This window comes from Pituophis catenifer, unplaced genomic scaffold (assembly GCF_029215685.1).
Source record: "Pituophis catenifer annectens isolate HBS135680 unplaced genomic scaffold, rPitCat1.0.hap2 SCAF_1, whole genome shotgun sequence".
NCBI lineage: Eukaryota > Metazoa > Chordata > Lepidosauria > Squamata > Colubridae > Pituophis > Pituophis catenifer.
This window is the reverse complement of record NW_027256881.1, coordinates 232,608,412-232,633,946: the sequence shown is the minus strand read 5'-3', so window position 1 is coordinate 232,633,946 and position 25,535 is coordinate 232,608,412. Positions and strand designations below refer to the sequence as shown.

The 25,535-nt window shown below is 41.6% G+C and overlaps 2 protein-coding genes across 3 annotated transcripts; one reads left to right on the top strand and one right to left on the bottom strand.

Moving 5' to 3' along the window:
* Positions 1-1,377: 1,377 nt before the first annotated feature.
* On the top strand, positions 1,378-11,546 carry LOC139326052 (tubulin alpha chain-like). The gene is given in 5 exon segments (XM_070956189.1): positions 1,378-1,464; positions 8,186-8,372; positions 8,375-8,408; positions 8,894-9,042; positions 10,311-11,546. Coding segments are annotated over 4 exon segments (1,323 nt in total). The 5' UTR covers positions 1,378-1,464; positions 8,186-8,204; the 3' UTR covers positions 11,283-11,546.
* Positions 11,547-15,459: 3,913 nt separating this feature from the next.
* On the bottom strand, positions 15,460-25,535 carry STK16 (serine/threonine kinase 16). 2 transcript variants are annotated; one of them, XM_070956306.1, is made up of 8 exons: positions 25,483-25,535; positions 23,624-23,736; positions 21,329-21,548; positions 19,000-19,133; positions 18,593-18,713; positions 16,398-16,493; positions 16,126-16,247; positions 15,460-16,037 (listed from the first exon to the last, which is right to left on the bottom strand). In XM_070956306.1, exons 2-8 carry the CDS (start codon positions 23,707-23,709, stop codon positions 15,899-15,901), a joined length of 918 nt encoding a protein of 305 aa, XP_070812407.1. In that variant the 5' UTR covers positions 23,710-23,736; positions 25,483-25,535; the 3' UTR covers positions 15,460-15,898. The 2 variants fall into 2 exon arrangements, with proteins under 2 accessions (XP_070812407.1, XP_070812484.1); XM_070956383.1 differs by having other exon boundaries at positions 21,440-21,548.

Sequence of the window (25,535 nt, the reverse complement as noted above, 5' to 3'; positions counted from 1 at the left end):
CTTTTTTCCCCTTTCCCCCCTGTAAAGGTCTATATATTTTACTTATATCTTTAATATTATACATTTCTACATTCTTGTTATATACATTTTTATTTCACTCCAAATGAGGAAAAATTGATAGATAAGATTTTAGACTGTGCTGAAATGGACAGATTAACAAAAGAAATTAAAGAAAAAGAAGAGACAGATTATTATAGAATATGGAACAAATGGTATAAATGGTTTAAGACTAGAAATAAAGAATAAAGATTATTAGGAGAGAAGAGTATGACTAAAAATATAGAGAGAGGTGTCAGATTTTGATGTGGAGCACCTTTCAACTGACAGCTCTCGCAATAACTGTTTATTCTTGCCTTTTTGTTGCTGTCTAAAGCAATAATGTAGCTGTGTCATTGTATCTGAAATGGGGCCACTCTGAGTTGTTCAGCAAGCTATAATACGTTCATAGACACAGCCACTCCTTATCTTATGGACAACCTTGCCAGATGTTGTCACCAGGGCCTTATATATTTAAAACTGACTTTGAGAGCAATCCCTGTTTCAAGCTGGTTAGTAATACTTTTAGGGGTGTGTGTGTGTGTGTGTGTATGTGTGTGTGTGTATGTATGAAGGAATATGGACTTATGAGATTGTTACTGTTTATCAGTAATTAAGTACAGTAATGAAACTTTCAAACTCCTGATACAATTTACTTAGAAAGAAAATAGTTTATTTAGAGAGAGAAAAAAAGAAATAGTTAACTTAGAAAGCTAAATGGAAAGTACATATCACTAAAATATGCGTTATATATCTTGTATGACCCTGAAACCTTCCCTGCCTCTGAAACTTGTTATTGAATGTTACTGAAGGTTTTTTACTGAGACAGAACAATTTATTAATACCAAAAATAAAAAAATGGACAGCATAGAAAAAAAAATGAGAGTCCTGAATTGGAATACATTGCCCAATAATTACACCAGGTTTTTACAGGATGTAAAATATGCCTGTAATAAAATCTTCTGCAGATTTCTGCTAATTTCTGATCTTCGTTAATCCGAGTGGTAAATCACCCGGTATAAAAGTAAAGCAGTGCGGGGTGAGGGGGGGGGAGAAAAAGCCCCCATACTTTGAATTGCTACCATAGAGAAGAAAAGAAAGGGTTGGGCCCGAGTTGCGTGTCCTATTTCAAAACCGAAGGGAGGAAAAAAAAAAAAAACCCAGTCGTAGCACGGTGGCCGTCCAAGCTTGGCCTTTCCTCGCTTCCTTCCTAAGCACTGCGAAGGCTCTTCACCACGCCCGTGCACCACGAAGGCTCAGGAGGAGCGACCTTTTAGGCACGCCTCCTCCTGACAGAGCTGCCCGCCTCCTCCTTTATAAGGCCACTGCGGTAGAGCGAGTTGCACAAGGCGTAGCTGCATCTCACCGAGGCTCCGTCGCACCGACTCACCGTGAGATTTCAGCCCCCGCCACACTTTACACACCATGGTAAGAGTGGGGGTGGGGGTGGGGGGGGGGAGAGAAAATGTGCCAACAGGCGGGCGGAGCTGGCCTAAGCGCCCCGGGTGCTACTACTGTAGCAAGCCTCCGAGCTGCCGAATCTTGGCACGCTTCAAGGGTTGGACTCTGGCCGCCTGGTACAGGCTGGGCGCGCTTTTGAGTTCTTCCGCTCTCCGGTCAAGGTGAAGGTTTTGGCCGTCGGTGGTGGGGAGGGGGCTCTCCTCCCCTTCTCAGCCCACCTCACCTGCGGAGTAATGTAACCTGGGCCTGTGAGGAGAGCAAAGGGAAACGAGGTGACCCCCACTCCCCCCAGTGCATTTCAACAGTGGGCGGCAAGAGAATTGCAGGCGCGTGTTAGCTAAACCCGCGGAGGGAAGAGGCCCGGGCCTGTATGCTAGTAGTTTTTGCGCGCTCGGGGCTTGCCTTTTCTTTCGCTTAGCCGCGCTGCTGCAACGAGCAGTAACAGCTGGGTTTGAGGCGCAGGTTGCTCCTTGGCAAAGGACCCGAGCGAAGTTGGGGTGGGGAGGGTGGGTAGGAGAAGGGCGCTTCCATGCCTTGCTTTGCCTGCCCCGGTTGGTTAAGGGCGGGAGCGGGGAGAATATTCTCGTCCGTCCTTCGGCAGAGTCGTGGGGCAGATGTTCCTCTATCTTCGCCAACACCCCCCCCCCCAAATATTTCATTGCTCGCCGATGGAGGGGGCAGTAAGAGGTTATTAATAGGCAGGTGGAAAGAAGGGGGCATCGGGCTGGGACGCTCCCCCGATCGGCTTCCAGGCGAAATCCTGGAGCTGGAAATAGCTGGGCCCCCGGCCGGGCTTCTGTCCAAAGTAGGTAATTGCCTCTCCTGTTTCATTTCGTTCGTGTTGGGGGGGGGGATCTCTGTACTTTGAGAAAGGGTGTCCTATATTTAGTATTCCAGGCTCAGCGAGCGGGAAGCAGCCCCCCCCCATCTCCGAGACGAGCTCTGCCACTATTGACGGGCGGGCGTGGGGGGGGGGGTTGCTTATGTTTTCCAATGAGGAGACTCGTTCTCCCAGCTCCGGGAGCCAGTTCCCTGGAGGCTGGGGCGTTTTTGCGTATGTGTTGCCTTTTTTTTTTTTTTTTTTTTTATTAAACTGCGTCACTTTTGAATCTGAGCGGATGAGGTGTGGAAAGCGGAAGAGAGGTTTTTTTTTTTTTTTTTTAAATAACGTGTTCGTTTTGGCTAGCCAATTAGCCAATTGCGGCTTTTGATTCGAATCTCGGAAGGGAAAGTACGAATATACGCGCCATTTAAGAGTTCTCCTGGAGCGCTAGCCAGCCGGCCGGCCGCACATTAAATTCCTTGCCCAAAATTTGCTCTGCTGCTCAAAGCCATTCCCCCCCCCCATCGTTTTACTTTCCCGTACTAGTATCGGTGGCGATGAGACTGCAAAATCGCTGGACTTATTCTAAGCACCAAGGAGCTTGCAAGAGATCTGGTTCACATATTACACTGTCTTGGTTTGCTATTTCGTGGTTTGCTGAATAAAGTACCATTGTCTGGATCTATAGCATGCTTAGTCAATTTAATTTTAAATTGGGGTATTTTAATTTTTGGGGTTTTAAATGGGCCAAATCTATTTAATTATTTTAATTTTTAATTATTGTTGTGTCTTGTGTTTTTAAATTGGCTGTACACCGCCCTGAGTCCTTCGGGAGAAGGGTGGTATAGAAATAAAATTATTATTATTATTAGTCATCCAACTTGTTTGCCATTATCAGTGGTCCTCGATTTACGACCACAATTTTTTTGTGTGTAGGGGTGTGTGTGTGTAGGGGTGTGTGTGTGTGTGTGTGTGTGTGTGTGTGTGTGTGTGTATGTATATATATATATATATATATATATATATATATATATATATATATATATATATATATATATATAAAATAAAAGCCTCTACAGCGAGGGAACATATGGTAAGGGTGTGGCTAACTGATGAGGACCAATCAGTCCGATATAGATCTATATTAGTCTCCCAATAGGCAGCAAAATGCTTGCTTGCTGTCTGAAGAAGCCTAGGATAGTGGATGTGATTTCACCGAGCTATGGCTGCAATTTGAGAAACTTGGTTTACATAGGTAAATACCCTGTTGAAGAAAAATACATACAAAAACCTACGATAAGAGAAGAAAGCAAATACTTAGCCTCTACGGGGAGGGAACATATGGTAAGGGTGTGGCTAACTGATGAGGACCAATCAGTCCAAAATAGATCTATATTAGTCTCCCAATAGGCAGCAAAATGCTTGCTGCAGTTGATAAGTTAGCAATCCAGCTGTTGAGAGTGAATCTGGCTTCCCCATTGACTTTGCTTGGGACACTGCATCTGAATTTTGATCACATGACCATGGGGATGCTGCAAAGGAAGAAGAAAATGGTCATAAGTCACATTTTTCGGGGCCATTGTAACTTTGAATGGTCACTAAATGAACTGTTGTAAGTTGAGGACTACCTGTATTGTCTGCACTCATATAACATTCAAATCAGACCGTTAATAACTTAGAATGAGAGATGTACTCTGTTAAAGACTGGTGTTTTCTAATTGAGAGGATTAAAAAGCATTAAGCCAATCGGGAAGCTTGCGGAATCCTAAATATGTTGGTGGGCACACTTGTATTCAGAGGTGCAAGTGTATGAAGTATTTCTAGAGATGCCATTCAGTAATTCTTTTATTTTTGTGCTAGGTATGATAGACCAGTATTTCCATATGAGGAACTGAGGGTAAGAATTTGCTCAAGGTCATCTAGCAAAGATTAAATTTGACTTTAGAACTTGTATTCAGGGACTATTCCCTGTTATAATTCTCAGAATTTTGATGATGCATAATTCTTGTGCAGTTGGATTTGTGAGCATCGGTTATGGATGCTGTTGGGAATTGGGGGTTTGGGGAGGGGGACCCAACAAAACCATGGTTATAGAGCATGGCAAATTGATAGGCCAGTACAGTACTGAACAAATAATATGCAGCTAATAAAAACACTTCATTAATTATCAGTTAAGAGCCTTGAAATGACATAACATTTTATCAAATATGTCTTTCCTATGTGTTCCTTGGTAACAATCAGTGACTCAGTGAGTTTAAAAATAAGGTATTTGTTCTATTTTTTCTGTTTTATTCTGTAAGGAATGAAGATAATTATATGCACTCCTATTTTTTATAGTAGAATTACTTGCTGTTGAGTTTAATAGGATTTCATTACCTAAGAGTGCCTAAGCCCTTTCCCCCCTTAAAATAAATGTCTGTTTCATTTAGTTAACAAGCTTGGGAGGGATTGGAAAATCTAAAAATGATTCTATTTCCAAATTTAATTTAATTTTATGTACTATTTTACTCTATCACAAAACTGTGTAATATTTTACTTCTGTGGAGTTGAGACTATGGCCAAGAATTAATTTTAATATGGATTCATATTGCCTCTGGTTTTATCCCCTGTATTATACTACTTTTAGTAGTATACTACTACTAAAGTAGTATACTACTACTTTTATACTACTACTTTTATACTGCTTTTAATGTACAGTATAAATAGCTTGAGGATGCTCTCTTGGGTAATTGTGCCTTGAATAAGTGAATGAGAGCTGCTGTATGATGGGAGGAGGGACAGTTGCTTATACAGGCAAAACTAGCATACGATTTTATGGGGCAATTATGTTACTCATTTGGGACAAGAATATCAATTTATCATATTATCAATCTGGCTTTTTTTCCTCTTTAGCAATGGCTTACTGGCTTGTCCTTGTGATTGTGTGTGCTTGGTTTTATGATTCTGTTTGTATGCATTCTGGAAGGGAGCTGTAAAAAGAGTATAATACAGCTGTGGAACACCATTGACCAACGTGGCATTCTCTATGTGTGTTAGGGATTGCAACTCCCAGAATGTTTGACTGGTTAAGGAAACATCTGCCCAAGTTTATGTTCCTTCTGGAATCAGCATCCTCAGTGATGGCTAACTTTTTTGCCGTCGCGTGCCAAAAGCGGGGAAAGCACGGGGGGATGCGTGTGCCCACACCCATAATTCAATGCACCCCGCGCTCCCCCCACTTTTGGCACGGTGGGCACAGTAGTCCTGTTTTTCACCCTCCCTTGGCTCCAGAGGCTTTCTTGGGAGGGTGAAAACAGACTTCCCCACCCCTCGGAGGCCCTCCGGAGGCCAGAAATGGCCTGTTTCCTGACTTCCGGGGGGACCAGAAGGCCCGTTTTTTCGCCCTCCCCAGGCTCCAGAGGCTTTCTAGGAGCCTGGGGAGGGCGAAAACAGCCTTCCCCACCCCCTGGAAGCCCTCCGGAGGCCGGAAACTGCCCATTTCCCGACTTCCGGTGGGCCCAGAAGGCCTGAAAATCAGCTGGCTGGTGCGCGCATGCACGCTGGAGCTGAGCTACGGCAATGCTCGCGTTCCACAGATATGGCTCTGTGTGCCACCTGTGGCACGCATGCCATAGATTCGCCATCAGGGCTCTAGGAGTCAAGTTTGCTTGATTTTCCCCACTGCCAGGGATCCACTGAAGGGGGTTCTGGGTAGGATTTAATCTGATAGGGTTTTAGGCCTCATTATTAAGTATGAATAAATTACCACTATGAAGAAACACAACTTGTCCCACAACGTATATTTGCAGCCTGAATATACGTTGGCTTTACCATTTCAGAGATAATACCTAGTTGTAAAACTATAAGTAAGATTCCATACAAAGCACCCTATTCACATACAGTATTCAGATGCCACCTCTCCTTGGGATTATAGTTAGTTCTCTTAATTTAGAAAAAAAATTAAACCAGACCATTTCTATCTAATCATTACTTACTCTGAACTCGATCCTTCTCCTTGAAAAGATGAATAGCATGGCCATCTTGGAATTACCATTTTTACAGTGTTGTGTGTGTCAGGTTCATTCAGTATCTTACTTTGATGGCCTCATGAAGGTTACCAACTATTGACAAGGTGGTCCAACAGACTGTTTTGACAAATAGCTGCCCTGCCTGATCTTAAATATTTGATCCACTAAATACCAGCCAGGGTGAATAAAAATCAATGATTTAAAAAAAAAATCGGATTTTTTTTTGCTTTAAATCGGGTTTTTTTTTATTTAAATCGGATTTTTTTTATTTAAATCAGATTTTTTTTTATTTTTATTGAATTTATTTTAATAAAAAACTTTTGGGGTAAAAATCTATCGTAAGATAGTTTTCTATTTAAGATACATAAATAATTTAGTTTATTCAGCATGAAATGGAGCTTAGTTATGTAGCACAAGGCTTTATATTCTGCAACACTGGGACTATCGGTGAGTCAACAGTGGGTCAAAGGAGTAGCAGAGATGACAGTTGCTCTTTAAAAATTATGATTTAAATCGAGTTGATTTAAAGCAAGTCTTTTTACTAGTGATTTAAATCATGATTTAAATCGACTCAATTTAAATCAAATCCACCCTGATACCAGCTGGCACAAATTCTCTAGCAAACATTTGAAATCTTTGGGCAATATCTATTTGGCTTTCCCCACCTTGATCGCTTTGTTCTGCAGTGTAGTGGACTAGAGGGTGTTGTTGCAAGGCTGCAGTTTATTCAGGGAGTCTTGTCTGTATTGGCTTTTAGACCTAAATGTCTTTAGGGAGATGATGAATAACGGGGTCCTTTTTCCTTCTTCGTATTTCTTTCTTGATTGAGCTCCAATGAGCTTTGCTATCGATGCAGCTGTGACTTCTTTCTGAACTTCTGAACTGAAACCTACAGTGAACATCACCCCACTGTCTTGATATTTTCTTGGGTAGGAAATGTCTAAACTTAAATTTGGATTTCAGGGAGGAACCCAGATCTTGCTGAGCTACAAGCAGCTCATGGCAAATGATAAGTTCTGCAACATCTGGAGGACCATAAGTTTCCCACCCATGCCTTAAGGAGAGGGAAGATGTTGTGCCCTAACATGTTTTCTTACTTTGGGTGTTACCAAAGTGTAGCTGTGAGAGAGGGGCACTTAATGTAAATTTAATAAATTTGCGTGCTATGTATAATGTGGAAGATGAACAACCCAGCAAAGTGTGCATGCATTTTATAGGCTATAGATGTGTAGGTGTGAAAAGGAAATTCTATTTGCACATGTGAAGTGAAAGGCGTGGAAGTGCACAGGCTGGCAGTTTGTACAAAGTTCCTTGCGGCTTTGGTATGCAATAGATTTCTTAACTCGGCTTCCTGTTTTGCTGACTTCAGGAACTGCCATTTCACTTTGAAATGGTCACCTAAGCTTCTTGATGTAATGAATAGCTCAGGCTCATTTTTTTCCCTTCCAAAACAGTTACTTTGGTATTAAGTAAGTACTATTCCTGTTACTATAACTTGTATTTGCAGAAGTACATAAGCAGCTAAGCTGCATTTGTTATTTTTTATGTTGCATTATTATTGCTCCCTTGTTCAGTAGGTTTAGAAACAATTCTATTCCAAATACAGATTTGATATGGATGTAGTGTTCATTAAAATTCCAAATGAAATATTCCTGGTATCCCATTCTCAAAAATGAAAAGAAAATCATTACCTCTAACTTGTAACCCATAAAAACACTCAGTTGAGCCAATGGCCTGGTAAAACTCCTTCCACAAGTAATGCTACACAAGATGGTATATCTTAGCTCTATAGAACTCACAGCTTGATGCCTCGCTTGGGATACCACTCTGAGAAGTCAACTTTCTCTTCTTTCTGTAGCGTGAGTGTATCTCTGTCCATGTCGGCCAAGCTGGCGTGCAGATGGGCAATACTTGCTGGGAACTGTATTGCCTGGAACATGGGATTCAGCCAGATGGACAGATGCCAAGTGATAAGACCATTGGTGGTGGAGATGACTCATTTACTACCTTCTTCTGTGAAACTGGTGCTGGAAAGCATGTCCCCCGTGCTGTCTTTGTGGACTTGGAACCCACTGTGATTGGTGAGTAAATCTATGGAAATGTTTGACTCTTAAGCCTCCTAGAAGACAAGAGCAGCAACTCTTCTCAAATAGGCTCAGATTCATTCAGTTCTTCTTTAGATAGAGCAGAACACGTGGTTTTAGTCTGAATTTCTTAGGTACGTTCTTCTCCAATTCTCTCAACATGTACGGGACCTACTATGTCCAGAATTACCATTCAGTATGGCTCCTGTGGGAGAAGAGACTTGACTTGCCAACTCCTTGTTCAGTTCCCACAGAGACATTCAGTTGAAATAACTAGTAAAGTAGCCTCCTGATAAAGTGGTTCTGTCCTAGAATAAGAAGCCCATAAGTCCTCTGGGTCTTAAGCTTCTGTAAGATTTTGGCTGCACTCAATACCCTTCCTGAGATGTCTTGTTGAATTCTTCAGCTTGCTAGATGTCTGCTTGAAAGTATACAGTACACTGTAATAAACTTTATATTACCATCCTCTTAACCTTTTCCAGATGAGATTCGTACTGGCACTTATCGTCAGCTCTTCCATCCAGAGCAACTAATCACTGGAAAGGAAGATGCTGCCAACAACTATGCCCGTGGACATTACACCATTGGCAAGGAGATCATTGACTTGGTGTTGGATAGGATTCGCAAACTGGTAATAACTGCAATGCAGGACGGGGGGATATAGACTTTTTGGAGGAATGGAAGGAACTCTGTCAAAGACTGGTGGAGATGTTGGGATAGCAGGGCCTCGTGGTCCAGGATGGCTGTTGGTTATTTATGCACTTTCTGGATAATTCTAGGCAATATTTTGCCACCTTACCCGTTAGAGGGTGGGTAGTTGTATTCCATTTCATTATTCCATTCATTCACATTGGTGGGCTTTAGAAGTTGAGGATGCTGAGTGCAATGCAAATGAATGAGAAATTCAGAACTCTTCCTTTATGCTTCACCCTTGTCTGCCCAGAAAGAATAATCTGTCTTCCTGATTCTAATTACTGTTACTGTATGTCATATTCCCCAATTCTAATTTTGTCTCATTATTCCTTTAGGCCAGTATTCCTCAATCTCAGCAACTTTTAAGATATGTGAACTCCAACTCCCAGAATTCCCCACACAGCTTAAAGTTGCCAAGGTTGAAAAACACTGCTTTGGGGCCTATATCTTTCATGTCCCTGCATTGCTCTACCCGTCCTCTCTCTATTCATTAGTGTTCCAGAACTCCTTCCCACTGATCCAGTTGACTGTAAAGATAATAACCTTACTCTGGATTTAAAGACTAATTCCTAAGAAACCACTCTCAGTTCAAAATGTTTTTGCCTTTGCTCTTCCAAACTTTTATCTCTTCTTCTTAGTTCCTCTTTATCTGCTCATTGCTTGCTCACTCTTTTTTTTTCTCTTGCTCATAACTGGTCAGAAGCTTCTTTGAATCTCTGGGGAGGAAGGACATGTGGGGTGGGTGTGTTTGCAGCTGATTGGCAAGCACTGTCTTCCTTCCTGGAACCAAGCACAAGTTCTCAGGAAGCATTTGAACTTGGTATACTTAGCATTCTAGTGAATTTCTTCATTGCACTCCAGCCAACTCTGTTCCCTTGTGTAATTGGTTGCCACAACAGTAATACCAGATGCTGCCTTCTAACCTTGAAAAATTACTTGCTCTTAATTAATTATGAAACAGAAAAGATGCCATGCCTGGCTTGGTTGTATAAAGAGATTTTGTGTGTGTAGTTAATGATTTGAGGCTAATATCCTGAGGCAAAAGAAAATGACCTCCAAGTAACCAATTGGTTGAGACGGGCACCTATAAAAAAATAAATAAAATAGTGGAATGGATTTTCTTGTTCAGATTTTCCAGGTAAGAATAATACTTTGCATTGTAATTTAAGAGATGTAAATTGATGAATGATAATTTCTTTTTCACAGGCTGACCAATGTACAGGACTCCAAGGATTTTTGGTCTTTCACAGCTTTGGAGGAGGGACTGGCTCAGGATTTACTTCCTTGCTGATGGAACGTCTCTCTGTTGATTATGGCAAGAAATCCAAATTAGAATTTGCTATTTACCCAGCTCCACAGGTCTCCACAGCTGTGGTGGAGCCCTACAACTCGATCCTCACCACACATACCACCCTTGAGCACTCAGATTGTGCTTTCATGGTGGACAACGAAGCCATATATGATATCTGCCGAAGGAATCTGGACATTGAGCGGCCAACTTACACAAACCTCAACCGCCTTATCAGCCAGATTGTGTCTTCCATCACTGCCTCGCTACGCTTTGATGGGGCTCTGAATGTAGATCTGACAGAGTTCCAGACCAATCTAGTGCCCTACCCTCGTATCCATTTCCCTCTGGCTACCTATGCTCCGGTTATCTCTGCGGAGAAGGCCTACCACGAGCAGCTTTCGGTGGCTGAGATCACCAATTCTTGCTTTGAGCCTGCTAACCAGATGGTGAAGTGTGACCCCCGCCATGGCAAATACATGGCCTGCTGCCTTTTGTATCGAGGGGATGTGGTACCTAAGGATGTCAATGCTGCTATTGCTGCCATTAAGACCAAACGTAGCATCCAGTTTGTAGACTGGTGTCCTACAGGCTTTAAAGTGGGTATCAATTACCAGCCTCCCACTGCAGTTCCCGGGGGAGACCTAGCCAAAGTTCAGCGGGCAGTCTGCATGCTGAGCAACACCACAGCCATTGCCGAGGCCTGGGCCCGCTTGGACCACAAGTTTGATCTAATGTATGCCAAGCGGGCCTTCGTGCACTGGTATGTTGGGGAAGGGATGGAAGAAGGGGAGTTCTCTGAGGCTCGGGAAGACATGGCCGCCCTGGAGAAGGATTATGAAGAGGTGGGCCTTGATTCATATGAAGAGGAAGAGGAGGGAGAAGAATAGCTATACATGCTCTACTTTGTCTGGACCTTCCTTTTCATTAAAGTAAGCTTGATTTGAATCCAAACTACAGTAATGTGTTTGTCCCAGACAGAATTCACATGGAGCATTTCTGTCTAATGCAATTTTTGCTCAGAGCTGTCTAGTAGTTCTGGCTGCCTTACTTGACAAAGGAATTATTTACATTTGTAAACTGAACAGCACATCATAAAAAAGCTCCATGTCTACTGATAATTTTGGCAAAGTAATAAACTTTAGGTTACAACATAGACTTTGCACATTACCATGAAACGATTACCCATTCGATATCACTTTTGCTCCACAAAAGCAAATTCATCTTTCGGTACAAAACTTTAAATGAAAGAATGAGAATGTTTTGATTTTAAATAAGAATGGAATTAGTTGAAGAAACAGTGAGCTTATTTCTGAATAATAAATTATTCACCTATTTTCCAGCTGGGGAAATTCCATTCTTCTATATGTATTTTGGGAATAAATTGCCTTTTAAAATACAATGTTTCATGAGTTGCAGATGTCAGAATAGGATGTCAGGCTACAGTGTTGCAAAAACCAACAAACTATCAATTAACATTTTAAATGCAAGCCAATCCATTAGAAGCAACCTGCTCAAACCTATCATAGACGGACATTATGCCTGAGCAGATATCTGATTTTTGTTTATTGAAACACATGAAAGAAAAAACAAGAAAATGTTAATGGGACTGTGCTCAAGCTGAGATCTGGTTAGCTTTAACAATGCAATAGTAACTGTGTTTGGTAGTTACGCTGAGCCACAAAGGTTCACCATCACTGGATATGTTCAGAAAATACCAGTATCTTGACTCTGCTAATGTATCTTACAAACAAAAGAGACAATTCTCTATTCCCATGATGGTGAACCTATGGCATGTGCGCCGTCACCCCAGGTCAGATTTCTCCATGGCATTTCTTTCGTGAGTTTCTGTTTCCCTGCAAACGATGAAACAGAAGCTCATGAAAGAAAAGGATCTTGCCTCTTGCTGCGCTGCCGGTGTTAGGATGCACTGCCTCCCGCCGGCCAGCTGGTCTTTGGGTCTCTGCTGTGCATGTGCATGCACATCCATGCATGTGCATGTTTGCGCATATCTGCACATGTGCACGTTCGTGTGTGTGCATGCATACACTTTTTGGTTTGGGCATGCACATGCGCAATTTGGGCACTTGGTGTCTTAAAGTTCACCATCACTGCTCTATTCGCTGCCCCCTTCAGGCAAGAGGAGCCACGGCTGGGCCCGAAGTTGAGACCTGGGCCCTACCATCACTGCTGCCACTAAAAAAAGGTCACCTCATTCCCCTGAGGTGCAATTGCCCTGTGACCCAGTGCTCCACAGGAACTGCCATATACCACTTAACTTTAGGCGGTGTTCTCTTTCTGTAGACAGGTGTCCGTGGCCTACCCAAGGCTGCTTCAGGTTGCACAAGGTTTTTGTTCTTAAAGCAACTCTGGAGAATGCTCTTCCACAGCTTCTGCAGGTCCCAAATTCTGTCCCAGTTCTGTGATTTTCAAGGGTTTCAGAGGCCATGCATGTCCCTCTTGACTTCCAGAAGATGCAAAAGCACATCCCATACATGTGCAGCCTCTGAATATTGCAAGGAACCATGTGCCTGTTCTTGCAAGGTTTTTTGGTGGAGCTGGAGGCAGCATCTGAGTGCATCCCATTCTCATACAGCCTCTACAGGCCCTGAAAATTGTGCAAGAACAGGACATACTTTTGGGAATAGTTTTTGAGTGTGGGTAAATATTGACATGTCATCCAAAATCAGCCTGTCAAGTTCAGCCATGGTAGCTTTGCTACATTTGGCCCTTACTAAACATATCTCTTGATCAGTTTCCATTTTGATTGAGCAGCTACTGTACATATGGTACAGTTAGTCTTTGTCCAAAGACTTGTGCTGCATCCTGTAAAAAAGTTAAAACCTTATTGCCTTCCTGCATTTTCCTTGTATAGGTTATCCCCCACCCCCAGTTAATTCAAATGTCTTCATGAATCAACTGGTACAAAGACTTATGACCTCTCCCAACACTGAACGTCATAAGGACGGAGGACTAAAATCCCAACATTCCTGCTAGCACATTGACTGTTCTGATGTTGAAGGCTGCTGTTTCAGAAGAAACATACTCTAGGTTGGATAGGGATATATGCATGTTTCACAACTGATGGGGAAAGATGAAAAGGAGTTACAGTAATCAGATAGTATACTGAGCCCCCCGCCCCAAAAAAAACCCAACCCCTACCATGCTTGATTCAGCAAGAGTCTATACTGTATATGCCATCCTTTTATACAGACTGTATATCAGTATTCTCTTCCCTCCATTTCTGTTCTAACTGGATTGTATCACAGAAATTTAAGCTAGAAGCACCATCACCCTTAAAAAGTGATGGGTGGTGTGAGGATATACATTTTATTCCTGAAACTGGTATTAATGTCACTGATTTATTTTGTTCAGTCAGACATCCTGCTATGCCAGAGCTTTAAAAAGCAACTAATTACATGTTGTGCATGCACTACATGTTTGTAATGATGTGTATGAAAAAGAAAGCTTTTTCTTTTGAGCTACATTCCAATGAAATAACATTCAGAATGTATCCTGTACCAGTTTCTAAAAACTGCACTCTTGTCACGGGGAATAATGAGAACTTAACACAAGTTCTTTGCTCCTTCATTTTTCACTCTATAGCTAGAGAAAACTGCTGTTCTTTGCTGGTGACTATTGGTGATCTGATATACAAAAATTGTTTTTGGAAAAGGGAAGTCATGTTTTCTCATAGAAGACAATAAAAACAAGATTCTCTAGGTCTTTTTTTCAGCCTGCTTACACAAAGAGCTCAGAAGTCTTGCAAAGAGTCGCTTCAATAACCGAGTTTGAAACGTCTGTCTTCATAATGTACACAGTGCATACTTTTGCATCTGACCAGCAGCCAGGAGTACATAATAAACTAAAATCAATGGTCTTGGCATTTAGCATGCAGCCTGAAAGCTCAAGCCTCAGTGAGGGCATACAATGTGCTCAGCTAAAAGAAAAAAGCCACACAGTGCAGCATTTGCATTTTATAACAATGAACCAATTTCTGCAGTTATTGGCAACACTTGGGTAATACAGTGTGCACAGCACATATTCAAATATGTTCAAAGTCCTATCTGCAAAAGAATACCACAACACAATGGTAAACAACCCAATCTAGGAGGTCTATCTTCTCTATACCAAAGAATAATGTTTTTGTTCAGATAGACATGTAACATTAGTCCATCAGGTGGAAAACTGATGGTCCAGAATTGCCTCTGAATGCACAGGACATCTGGTCTGGCTCAGCAAAAATAATTCAGGTGCTGCAGCAGCAACATCTCTGAACCATGTTTAAATAATTGCTGCTTGTTCCTCTATCCCATTCTGTTAATAGAAACAAAGTCGTACAGTATTCATTACGCTTATCAGCTATGCTGAGGGAAAGGCCTTAAGCCAATTATAATGGGTAAAACAAGGACTTGAGTCTCCTAGGAGATCGTAACAATGGTTCTATCAGAATGGTGTACAGAATAATGTATATATTCTATATATACAGTACTTTCCAGAAACATCACTGAATGCAAAGACTTGGATAACTTCTAAAAGGTAAATTCATCTCCTGGTAAAGGGTTTGAACCCCATAGTAAAAAATCTGACAATCTGATGAGTCTCAATGTGGATGAACTTGGTTATACACTGCCTCCTACTGACATATTCACAATAATTGTAAAATGCTTGAAACTGCTCCATTTTGTTTCTCAGGAAAACCTGAGAATGAGACAAAATGCTCAATTTGGGTATTTTGTTCCAAACTCAAAACACTTAAAACAGACATTTTAAGCTTGAAAGTCCTGCACATACCTATTACTGTGGAAATAATGAACTTTTCAGAGAGTTAAAATTTCCTACTTTATGTGACTCTTCTCCCTTAAAACAATTAACAATTAATGTAAATAATATAAAAAAAGATTTCTGTATGTAGATGTTAAGCAGTTCTTTGAGGCTTGTAAAAAAGGAAAATCTACTGGAATAACCAAGATAATGTGACGAAATATGTAAGAAACATGAGGGGAAAATGTGTAATTGAGCAGTATATACAGTGTGATAAATAAACATCACTATTGCTGGATCACCATCATCTTGGTGGTTTAAAAATGTCTAAGATGGTGGCTGTATTTTATTTAACACTTAGGCCCTGAGGGCCTGCCTTTATCAAAACAATCTCGGCATCAATCCACACTTACACATTCAGGTACAAATTTAGGAGCATTTTTTTTTCACAAAGGGAATTTTGCTCCCTTGGGGCAATTTCATGCTTTGTGGAGGCATTTGATAAGGGCCAATAATCGGAGCAGTCAAAGCCTGGTAAGATACAGGAAAGAGTAAAGGAGTGAGTCTCAAAGACCAGCATCGTCCTTAATGCAGTCCCATTGTAAGACAGTTCCTCCAAGTAGAAGACTGGCCTTCAGCATGACGTCTTCTCAAGTGTTTGCTCTGAACTTCATCTCTTGAGGTCCAACCTGGGCTGAAATGCCTTCAGCTGCTTCTGTTTTTAGCAGCACATCCTGTGGTCTCAGATACGTGTGGCATCCTGTCCAGTGAGAGGTGGCTGTATTGCTTCAAGCTGACAGATTATGTCAGCAACAAATGGGCGCTCCTGAGGATTGACCACCATTGTTGAAGAGAGGAGGTGTTCCAAGGCTGGAGAGTACCTGAAATTTAGAACCAATTCAGATCAATCTGTCCTTGGATTAAGAGCAGCCACAACCCCTACCCACTTTCTAGGTAGCAAATGCTTGCCTGGTATTCTGGGGCACCGTAAGGCGATTCTGAACAGCTAAGGCCACACTGTCCCCCTTTTGGAAAATCATGTCGTAAGGTCCTTCACCAAACATCATGCAGTAGAGAACACAGCCTAAGGACTAAGCAGAGGTAAGGTGAGCCTATGGAGCAAAAAGCTGATCGTGGAACAATGAAATAGGATTTTCCTCCTCTGTACAAGGTATATTTGAATGTAGTGCAGCAATATTAAATATTATTTATATTTTCTAAGGAGAAGTGATGATCCTTACCCAGATGTCAGTACGTTCATCAATAACACATTCACGCTCAACATTGAACAGTTCTGGGGCTCGATAGGAGATGGTGCAGCGTTGGGCAGCCCAGTCCTGTGGGATCAACAGGGGAAGGAAGATAAATCTAAGACAAAGTCTGGGAAGAGAGAGGAGAAATATCTCAAGTCTTCTCTGCTAGCAGGTTTCTACCACAGACTCCTCTGGTTGCTATTGGGGATAGTTAAAAGGAAAAAAATACTTTAAGGGCATTAATCTATATATATAAAAGTGAAATACCACTCATGCATCATCACAAAATCTCCAGAACCGTAAAGCCTACAAACTTGAAATTTGCCACATATGTTCCTCTTAGCTTCTAGGTGCTCACTAAGAAAGGATTTTTCGAAATGACCATCAGAGCATTAGTATTTCCTATATTCCTATGCTCTGATGCTAAGGAGTTCTACTCCCCCTCCCCACCTGAAAAGAAATCTGTTCCAAATGCAAAACACAAGCAGAGGAGAGGAGTTTCAGTTTTACTTTCACAGCAGCAAGCAGTTTTACTACAGAACAGTTGAGCTAAGCCATGGCCAGGCTCCTTCCCGTCTCCTTGCTCACACAGCAAATACTGTTTCAGTTTCCAAACAACCCTTTGATGGTAAAGAGTTCTACTCCCCCTCCCCACCTGAAAAGAAATCTGTTCCACCCTCTGATGGTAAGGAGTCCTACTCCCGCTCCCCACCTGAAAAGAAATCTGTTCCAAATTCAAAACACAAGCAGAGGAGAGGAGTTTCAGTTTTACTTTCACAGCAGCAAGCAGGAGATAGGATAGGGGAGGTTTCTGTGGGGCAAGCCTGAGGGAGAGAAGGGGAGAGGAGAGGCCGATTGTAACTACTCGTTAATTTTCAAGCTGTAAGTGTCAATTTATCAAGCCCGATCACATAGTTTTGTAGCAGAGCACGAGTATCCAGCTAGTATTAAATATAATACATAGCAGTATGTGCTTAGTAGCGGGTGGGAGACAAGTAGGAAATTTCAGGACTGTAGACTAAACTGGGAATTTGGGGGGGGGCATTCCAGCAGAAGGCATTGGTAAACTATTCCCATGCTGTTGACTAAGAAAAACTAGGTGGATGTGTACCTACAGTCACTAGAAACTAAGTTCAAGTGAGATTTTAATATGAAATAGGAAAAGCCAAGAGAGATCTAGCAAAGTCACTGTTGAGAAAAGAAAGAAATCTCACCTTGGTCTGCCTGCATTTTTCAAAATACTCAAGAGGCCGAAGTTATGATTTCCAAATCCCATAACAAATAAATATATCCTCCTGGACAGATCTCACTACAGTAATTATTTCTATTGCTTTTGCTTGCTTGCTGTTGAAACTATGACTATGTTTGCTGATATTGAAATATTGATCTGGATGGAAAGGGAACACTGCAGCAATCACCTCAGTCTCTTAAAGCAAGGGCTGGGGACTATTTAGCTTTGGATGGGGGGAGTTTTGTGAAAAACAGAGAAAGATACTATTACTAATGTCTATTTTGACTGGTTGTGGATCTCTTAGGTCTTGGGACAAAGGCCATGCATAACTTTGAGGTAGAGAACAAGTTGGTCAGCAGCCCTGGATAGGGAAGGAAAAGATTCTTCTGGAAACCCAAATAAGATGATCCACTCAGTATCAACAATCCTGTGCCAGACAGAACAACAGTTCTGATTCAGGATCTGCTAGTTTGACATCTACTCTCATTTTCAGAGGCATCCTCAGCAATGGTCATGATCTTCCAAACAGCGGGCACAACCAAACAAGTGGAGACCTGCTTCTTCTTCTGTGGATGCAATATGTATGACACATATTTGAGGTTGGACTTTGGGCTCACCTGCTCAATGACAGCAACAGTCATTGTAGATGCCATTGCTGACTTTCCCAAATCTTTTGCATGTATACTAGAATTTGCCATCAAGCTACCCAACCATTTCTTTTAAGGGGAGATAACATGTTGGGACACAAAAGACTTTGTGCCATCATTCTGCATGCACAGATAATATTACTACTTTCTAATAATATCCTTCTTCTGCCATTAAATAAAGGGTGCTGGGATATCAATGAAAATCCCTGACTTTTATAATCTGAATAGTTTTATTTCATTGGATGGTTTTCCTTCGTCGTTAAGAGCTACTCTCCCATTTCCCTTCGAACAGATCAACCTCATACCTGAATAGTCATAGCCTCCCGTGAGCTCCGCACCTCAATGCGAGCCTGATTCATGGAGCCTAGGTCCATTAGCAGTGGCTGATCTTCATTGTTCAGCAGCACATTTGTTGGTTTTAAGTCTCTGGAAAAGGGCAAGCAGAATATAAATGGATCCCTAAATCTGCATTTGGCAAGAGTCCAAGGCATGAGTCCTCAAATCCTGCTTTAAAGGAATTTTGAAGCTTGTAATATTCCAATCAAAGTCTTTCCCTGTACTGAACATACTGTCACACTGATGTTCTGTGCCTTAGGTTTTTCTTTATCTCTGCAAACTTCTCTTTGCCATCAACCCTATTACAAAGACTGACAGTCTGTCATGACTTCAGTTCTGTATTCATGCACCCTGCTTTCTAAGGCCAGCTTCTTACCTGTGTGCATATCCCTTGTTATGGATGGCCTGCAGTCCTCGGCAGATGCCGTGAAAAATGACCAGGATCCGCTCTTCAGGCATGAAGGAGCCTTTATCTCTCTGAGCTTCCACTTCCTGCCAGAGGGTCCCTCTCTGGAAAAGAAACCCAGGCATGTTGGTAACTGAAATGGCATGCATTTTCTCCAAACTTATTGAGTGAAGAAAAAGATTTATCCCTAGATATTAAGAGACTGTGGTCCAATTTGGCCTAAGGATGATTTATCCTTCTTTTCTATTTGAGCCTCACAACTGCAAAGGTTTAATCAATATTGGTTTGGTTGCTTTTGGTTCAATCCGAAACAAGCAAATCGTTTATCTAAAGCAGGACAATCTATGCATGGTTTTGTAACTACAGCGAATACCATGCTATTCTAAGGGTTGATTAATGTATTTGCTACTTGACCATAAGCTCTAAAATATATAAATTGTCCTAGAACTCTCAGGTGGCTATGGTTGTAGAGGGAAAATGTGGCAGAAGTTGCTGAGCAAAATTACAGTCACAACATCCTGATTTGGCTTGAAGGAGGAAAGGGAACATTTATGAGAGGACTTTAGCTGACTTCAAATGCACTGCATGTAGAACAGTGTTTTTCCAAGTTTACCATCTTTAAGATGTGTGGACCAACTCCCAGGATTCCCTAAACAGCATGCTTTTTGGGAGTGGAAATGCACACATCTTAAAGGTTCTAAGTTTGAAAAACATTGACGTGGAAAGCCAATTGCTGATGATAACTGGAGTCTCTTCTGCACAATACTCTGCTCCCCTTGAGAGGCCAAGTATGGCACTGGATACTCAGTTGATGGCTGTACTAAAGAAAGCTTTTATACAGTTTGGGATAGACCACAGCTATACCTTTCAGGGAAAAATCAGCCTCTGTTACGTGTGCCTTGGTTGCATCCAATTAAACTGGTGTAACACTGCATTTGAAGAACATTCCAAACTTCACCTATTTCAAAATATCCAAAGCCTGTTTTTCAGAAAAGTACAATCATTTAATTTTTATTTCCAAACATGATTCGTGCTGCTTATTATCTATGGACACTTTGGGAGTAATTTCCCCTTCTCCCACAATCCCCTGTATTTTTCATCTGAGGCCTTGCTCAATGTCCCAACCTCACTGGAGCCCTAACTGTGTCAGCCCCACTGGGTTGACCAGATGAGGAATCAACTCACCAGAAAGGCTAAAACTACCGTTATTGAGATCAAGTGCAATAATAGAATCTTGCAAGTCTGATTTTATGTACTTCCTCCCCCTTCATTTATTCTAGTGAATTAGGGAGGTGTCTGCCTGAGCTGTTTCTAAATATTACCTCATTTTTCTGGACTTAAAAAATGTTCCAGCCATTTTTGCCTAGATAACAGTTCTAGGCATTAAACAGCCATGGTCTTCCTTACTTCCCCCAAGCTGGCAGGGGCAGAATCTTTGAAGGTGGAATACCAGTTTGCCATTGAGATATATTGGCTTGATTGGTGTTGACTTGTTGGCATCCTGTTGAAAACTTTTACTCTGTGTGTCATTATGCCCAATTTTGGAAGTGGGCAAATTTTAATTTTTGTCCTTTTTCTGCAAATTGTATTCGTGTCAGAAGCACCGAGATCCTTCTGGGTCGAAAGGATTAACTGATCCTTTCAGTTAATCCTGACATCACTGTTGCCCAGGGGACGCCTGCTGAGGGTTCTTTTCATGTCCCCATTAATAAGCCTACCAAAGAGATACCCATTTATCTACTCGCATTTGCATGCTTTCAAACTACTAAGCCGGCAGGATCTGGAGCAAATAACAGGAGCTCACCCCGTCTCACATCAGCACTCAGTCTCAAACGCAGGTTTACAGACTGTCAACCTACCATTATAATCACATGAGCCACCAGCCTCCCTGTTCTGCAAGCTATACTTCAGGAGATTTTTTGTTTTAAATAGTTTCATTTAAAAGGAAAATACTTTTAACCTTTGTGATCACAAGCCATGCACACAAGACAAAAATGGAAAATAAATGCAATTGCATAAGAAAATATATGCAGAAGCCATGATTGAAGCAATTATAGCAATTATACAACAATCTTCTTAGTGTAAGAACGTGGGTCTTAATTATACTAGCTGACTAATTAACTATACCTTAGAAATTGCCTTCCCGTGAATTGAAAGTAGGGTTAGCACAATGCTGGAAGAGCCCGTTCTTCTCCCTGTCACACCTAATTTATCTAGAGAACACATTTCTTGGCATGCACCTACTGAACCCGTCCCCACCTTACCCCTTAACTAGGAAATTGGTCTGGAGGCTACTGACCTTGAGGAAAGGCAAGAGGAGCCAGGCCTCGTGTTTGGATCCTTTCTCTACCATGGCATGTGCACAGAGGGGCAAAATGTTGGGGTGCTCAAAAAGCAGGTGCATCTCTACCTCGTGCAGAGCTCCCTGACGATCATCCTTGTCATGGCATATGATGCGTTTCAAGGCATAGAAGCGCCCATCCTGCAGCCCTTCAACAAGGTCCACATAGCTGAAGCCACTGCAGGGAGTAAAATAGAATAAGCCACAGGGCAGGAGGACAAACACTTATGTATTCTGATATAAATGGAACCCAAACAACTTTCTTTCTCTCCTCTTTTCTACCACGTCTTTCTTTACTTTAAAAGGTCATCCTTATTCTTAAATTATGACCCTGTTCTGCTGTCATCCACATCCTACACCTTTGCAGCACTATGAGGGCCGTGTTTTCCATACAGGATTGCTGGTTCATCAATGCCAGGTTAATAGTTGCTTTTCATATAATTTCAGTGCTGACACATATTAAAGAGATTATAGAGAAAAGGTAAATATCTACATGCCACAACAGGAAGAAGAACAAGAGAGGACTCTTGTTCATGTTGTATACCCTGGTTGTTTATAATTTCATGAAGCTGATTGGTTGTCTGCTAAAATAAAGCCAAGTCATGGCACACACTTGAAAGTAAATCAAGAAGCCTGTAATTGTGGACTCTGTCTGGCAACAACAAAGAATGCTTATCCACAGGAAATATGCATGTATAAAGCTTGTAACAATTCTGGGTAGTTAGAAAGCTGATAAAAGTAACAAGAGTTAGGCAACTTGTAGACCTCAGCTAAAAGTTAGGAATAGAGAAGGCCTGCAGCAAATAAAATGTCTATTAGATAACTCCTGGGGCATTCATTAGCCAAGGCTTAGGAACAGGGACAGCTAGAGACCAATAGAACAAATTGTAGAATTATTACTAAAATGTTTATTAGATCATATTTCTTCTTATCCCGCCTTGTCCTGCCTTCTCCTTTAGTGAAAATGTAGAAAGCTTTCTTAATCCTTTGTTCTTGGCTCTCTTGGCATTTTGGCCAGGAGCTCTTTTCCTTGGGGTAGCCCAATAAAAAGCAATCAAAACCTGCACCTTGTGTCTGGCATCCTTCATTGGCCTCGGCATCAGGCTCAGACCCGAATTGGGGACAACAAAGCTGTTGTTGCTTTTTTCAAAACTACCAGTACTTTGTGTGGCACTGTACAATTGTTGGCTTGATAAAGGGGGAAATGCTTAAATAAATATCATATGGCATTAAGCAGCATTCTGGTTCTCCCTAATTCTTTATCACAGTACTGATAAAATGTACAAAAAGGCACAACAAGTGAATATGTTTAGCAATCACAAGAGTTCATGCATACCCCAAAATATACCTAATTAATTGGAAAGAAGTGGGGAAGATCATCCAGCTCTGTAGGAATCTGATATTTTCCATCATTAAAAACTATTTTCTACTTAGTTTATAAAGTGTCATGAAGAGGAGGGTGAAAGTCTGAGATATTACTGAGGGAAGAGAAGCAGCAGACATAAGGCACAGCAAGTATATGATTATGCATCAGAAATAACATTCTAACTGTAATGAGTGGTAAGCAATGAAATCAGATGCTCAGAGGAATTGTGATATCACCTTCCTTGGAGCAACAGGAAACCCAATTCATGATGAAAAGCTGGAGGGAACTGCACCAAGTGAAGAAAAAAAATACATCTGTCTTTAATGAAGCTTGAATGACAATTTTGGAGGAATATTTTGGAAAAGGTAGGAATTGGATAGAAAAACCAATGGCCCTCCATGTTGCTGGACTGCAACTCACAACAGTTGAACCCAGCTATGGTGAGGATGACGGACGATACTGATCAGAATCATCTGAAAGGAACAACTTTCTCATATCTGGAATAAATAAACCTTAGAAGATACAATAATTCTACCCCTTGCAAATAAAGACAGTATGTATATACATATATATATTTCCTACTTTAAAAGCGGGCGTATGCGGCCAAAACATCTTCCTACGGGTGGAGAACTACATGAAGAATTAATAGTGGAAGTTAGAGAAGGCAGTGATGGGGAGACAATGATGAGAAGCCCTTTAGGTAATGCTAAAGTTTTGCGCTTTGCTTCTGGATCTTTCTTACCAACTCGATTACCACAGTTAAAAGAAAACATAGACCAAATTAAGATAAAAGATAGGGTAGTGATTAAAGGATCCTCTGTGAAATTACAAAATGAATGACTGCAAAGCATCTTAAAAGATCCCTCTGAAAAGGGTCCAATACTCACCCCTCCCCAAGCCTGTGGATTAAAAGATAGCGTTTGTTATTGATGGTGATGGTCCCCCTTGAACAGATACACAGGGCATGGCCCATGGTGGTCGCTCCAACATCCTTCAGACTCTATAGAGGATAAGAAAGCAAAGTTCCAGACCTTGGTACAGCCATTGTGAAGGCCTAAGGCTGAGAAAAGAGGGGCAGTCTCATGTCAAGATATTAATAAATGGGTACATATGCAAGTAGTCCTTGTTTAGCATTCACAATTGGGACTGGTCGTTAAGAAAAGTGGTTGCTAAATAAAACGGCGTGTGCTTCTGATCTTAGTTCAGCTTTGCATGACCTTTCATGTAAGGTATAGCACTGAAGGGGAATACAAGAGAATAGTTCAAGTTGTTTGCCCAATAACAGAATTGTGCATCCATCAGTTTCTTTTCTCCCAATATCATATAGACTTAAACAGCATGGTCATAACATTGGCACTGGAGAGGAAATGAGACAGCTCAAATTGCAGGCTGTAATATAAGCTATCTTTCTGTGGGTAGGAGCCAGACTAAAAAACAAACCGGGAACATTTTCTCCAGCTTTTTAGAGCTACAGAATTTTCAGCCCTTCTTTTTTACTTTTTTGGTGGGGAAGAGGAAGTGAGATTTATAAAAGTAAAACTAGGTTTAGCACATTTATTTGGGGGCGTATTAGAAAAAAGAGAAATTGCACTGCTATAGCTTGCCACTAAATTTTGATGGTACAATCTTAAATAGACTTTGAGAATTGGCACCACCCCCCAAAAGCAACAAAAGCAGGTGAAGCACAGACTTGCAGGCTTCCCAGCCCGGGTGAAGGCAAATGCTCCATTCTCTATCCTGTTATAACAAAATACGCTCTGTGGAACAATGAGAGACTTAATTGTCAACTCCAAAATGGCAGCCAGCTGCATGTCAAGAGTTTGGCAGCCAAGAAATACATACTCAATGAATCTTCTAAAAAGAAAAAAAAAAGATTATGTGAAAAACTAGGGAATAGGGCCTGACTCCAGTCACCCAAAATTATGTAGTTTATTTCTGGAAAAACAAAAAAAAACTGTTAACAAGGAATGGAACAATCCAGAATCAGAACTTCCTTCCACCTGCTCTCAGTTGAATCATATGATGAAATGCAATTGGTATCTTCCCAAACGCAAAGGCACTTAAGTATGACACTAACTGAACTGATAGCATGGAAAGGGGGAAGAAAAGTATCTTTAACTGCCTAGGAAAAGTGTGACTTTTTAAAAACTACGTAATAAAACTCTTTTATATATTTCCCCTTGCTTACCGTCTCCCTAAGTGTTACTCATAATCCAAAGTGAAAGGACAGAAGCCTTCCCTTTGGATTACATTCTAAAAAGGCAAGGCACATAAGGAAAAAAAGAAGGAGGGGGGAAGAAAAGGTAAATATTAGTTCTTTGCTCTCTTTGCTGGAGAGCAAAGCGTTGAGCAGCAATCACGTTCAGTGGTTCAGAAATATATATACGTTGATTGGGGTGCATCGAAAACCCATCGAGGGAAGCAGTACGTGCAGAGTTCTGCCATGGGAAGAATGCACTCTGCACATGACCAGAGGCACAGTCGCAGTTACTGTTATGTCATTTGTTCTAGAGTGGATAAGTGCATTAAATTCCGAGGCAGAGTTATGGCTCAAACTCTCAAAACAGGAGACGGAAATATCCTGCCCTGGAAGTCCTGTCGCCCTTTCTGGATCCGCCACTCTCGAATTCAGAACAGCCGCAAAGTCGACCAAGCTCATCTTCACGCCCCGCCCATCTGCGGAGGCACACGGGGGCGGGGGGGGGGAGAGCAGAGCGGAGGGGAGGGGAGGGGGCGACACACTCACCCAGTCTCGGTCTAGAGCTCGAAGGCGTCCTGGAGAGCTGGAGCGCGACAGGA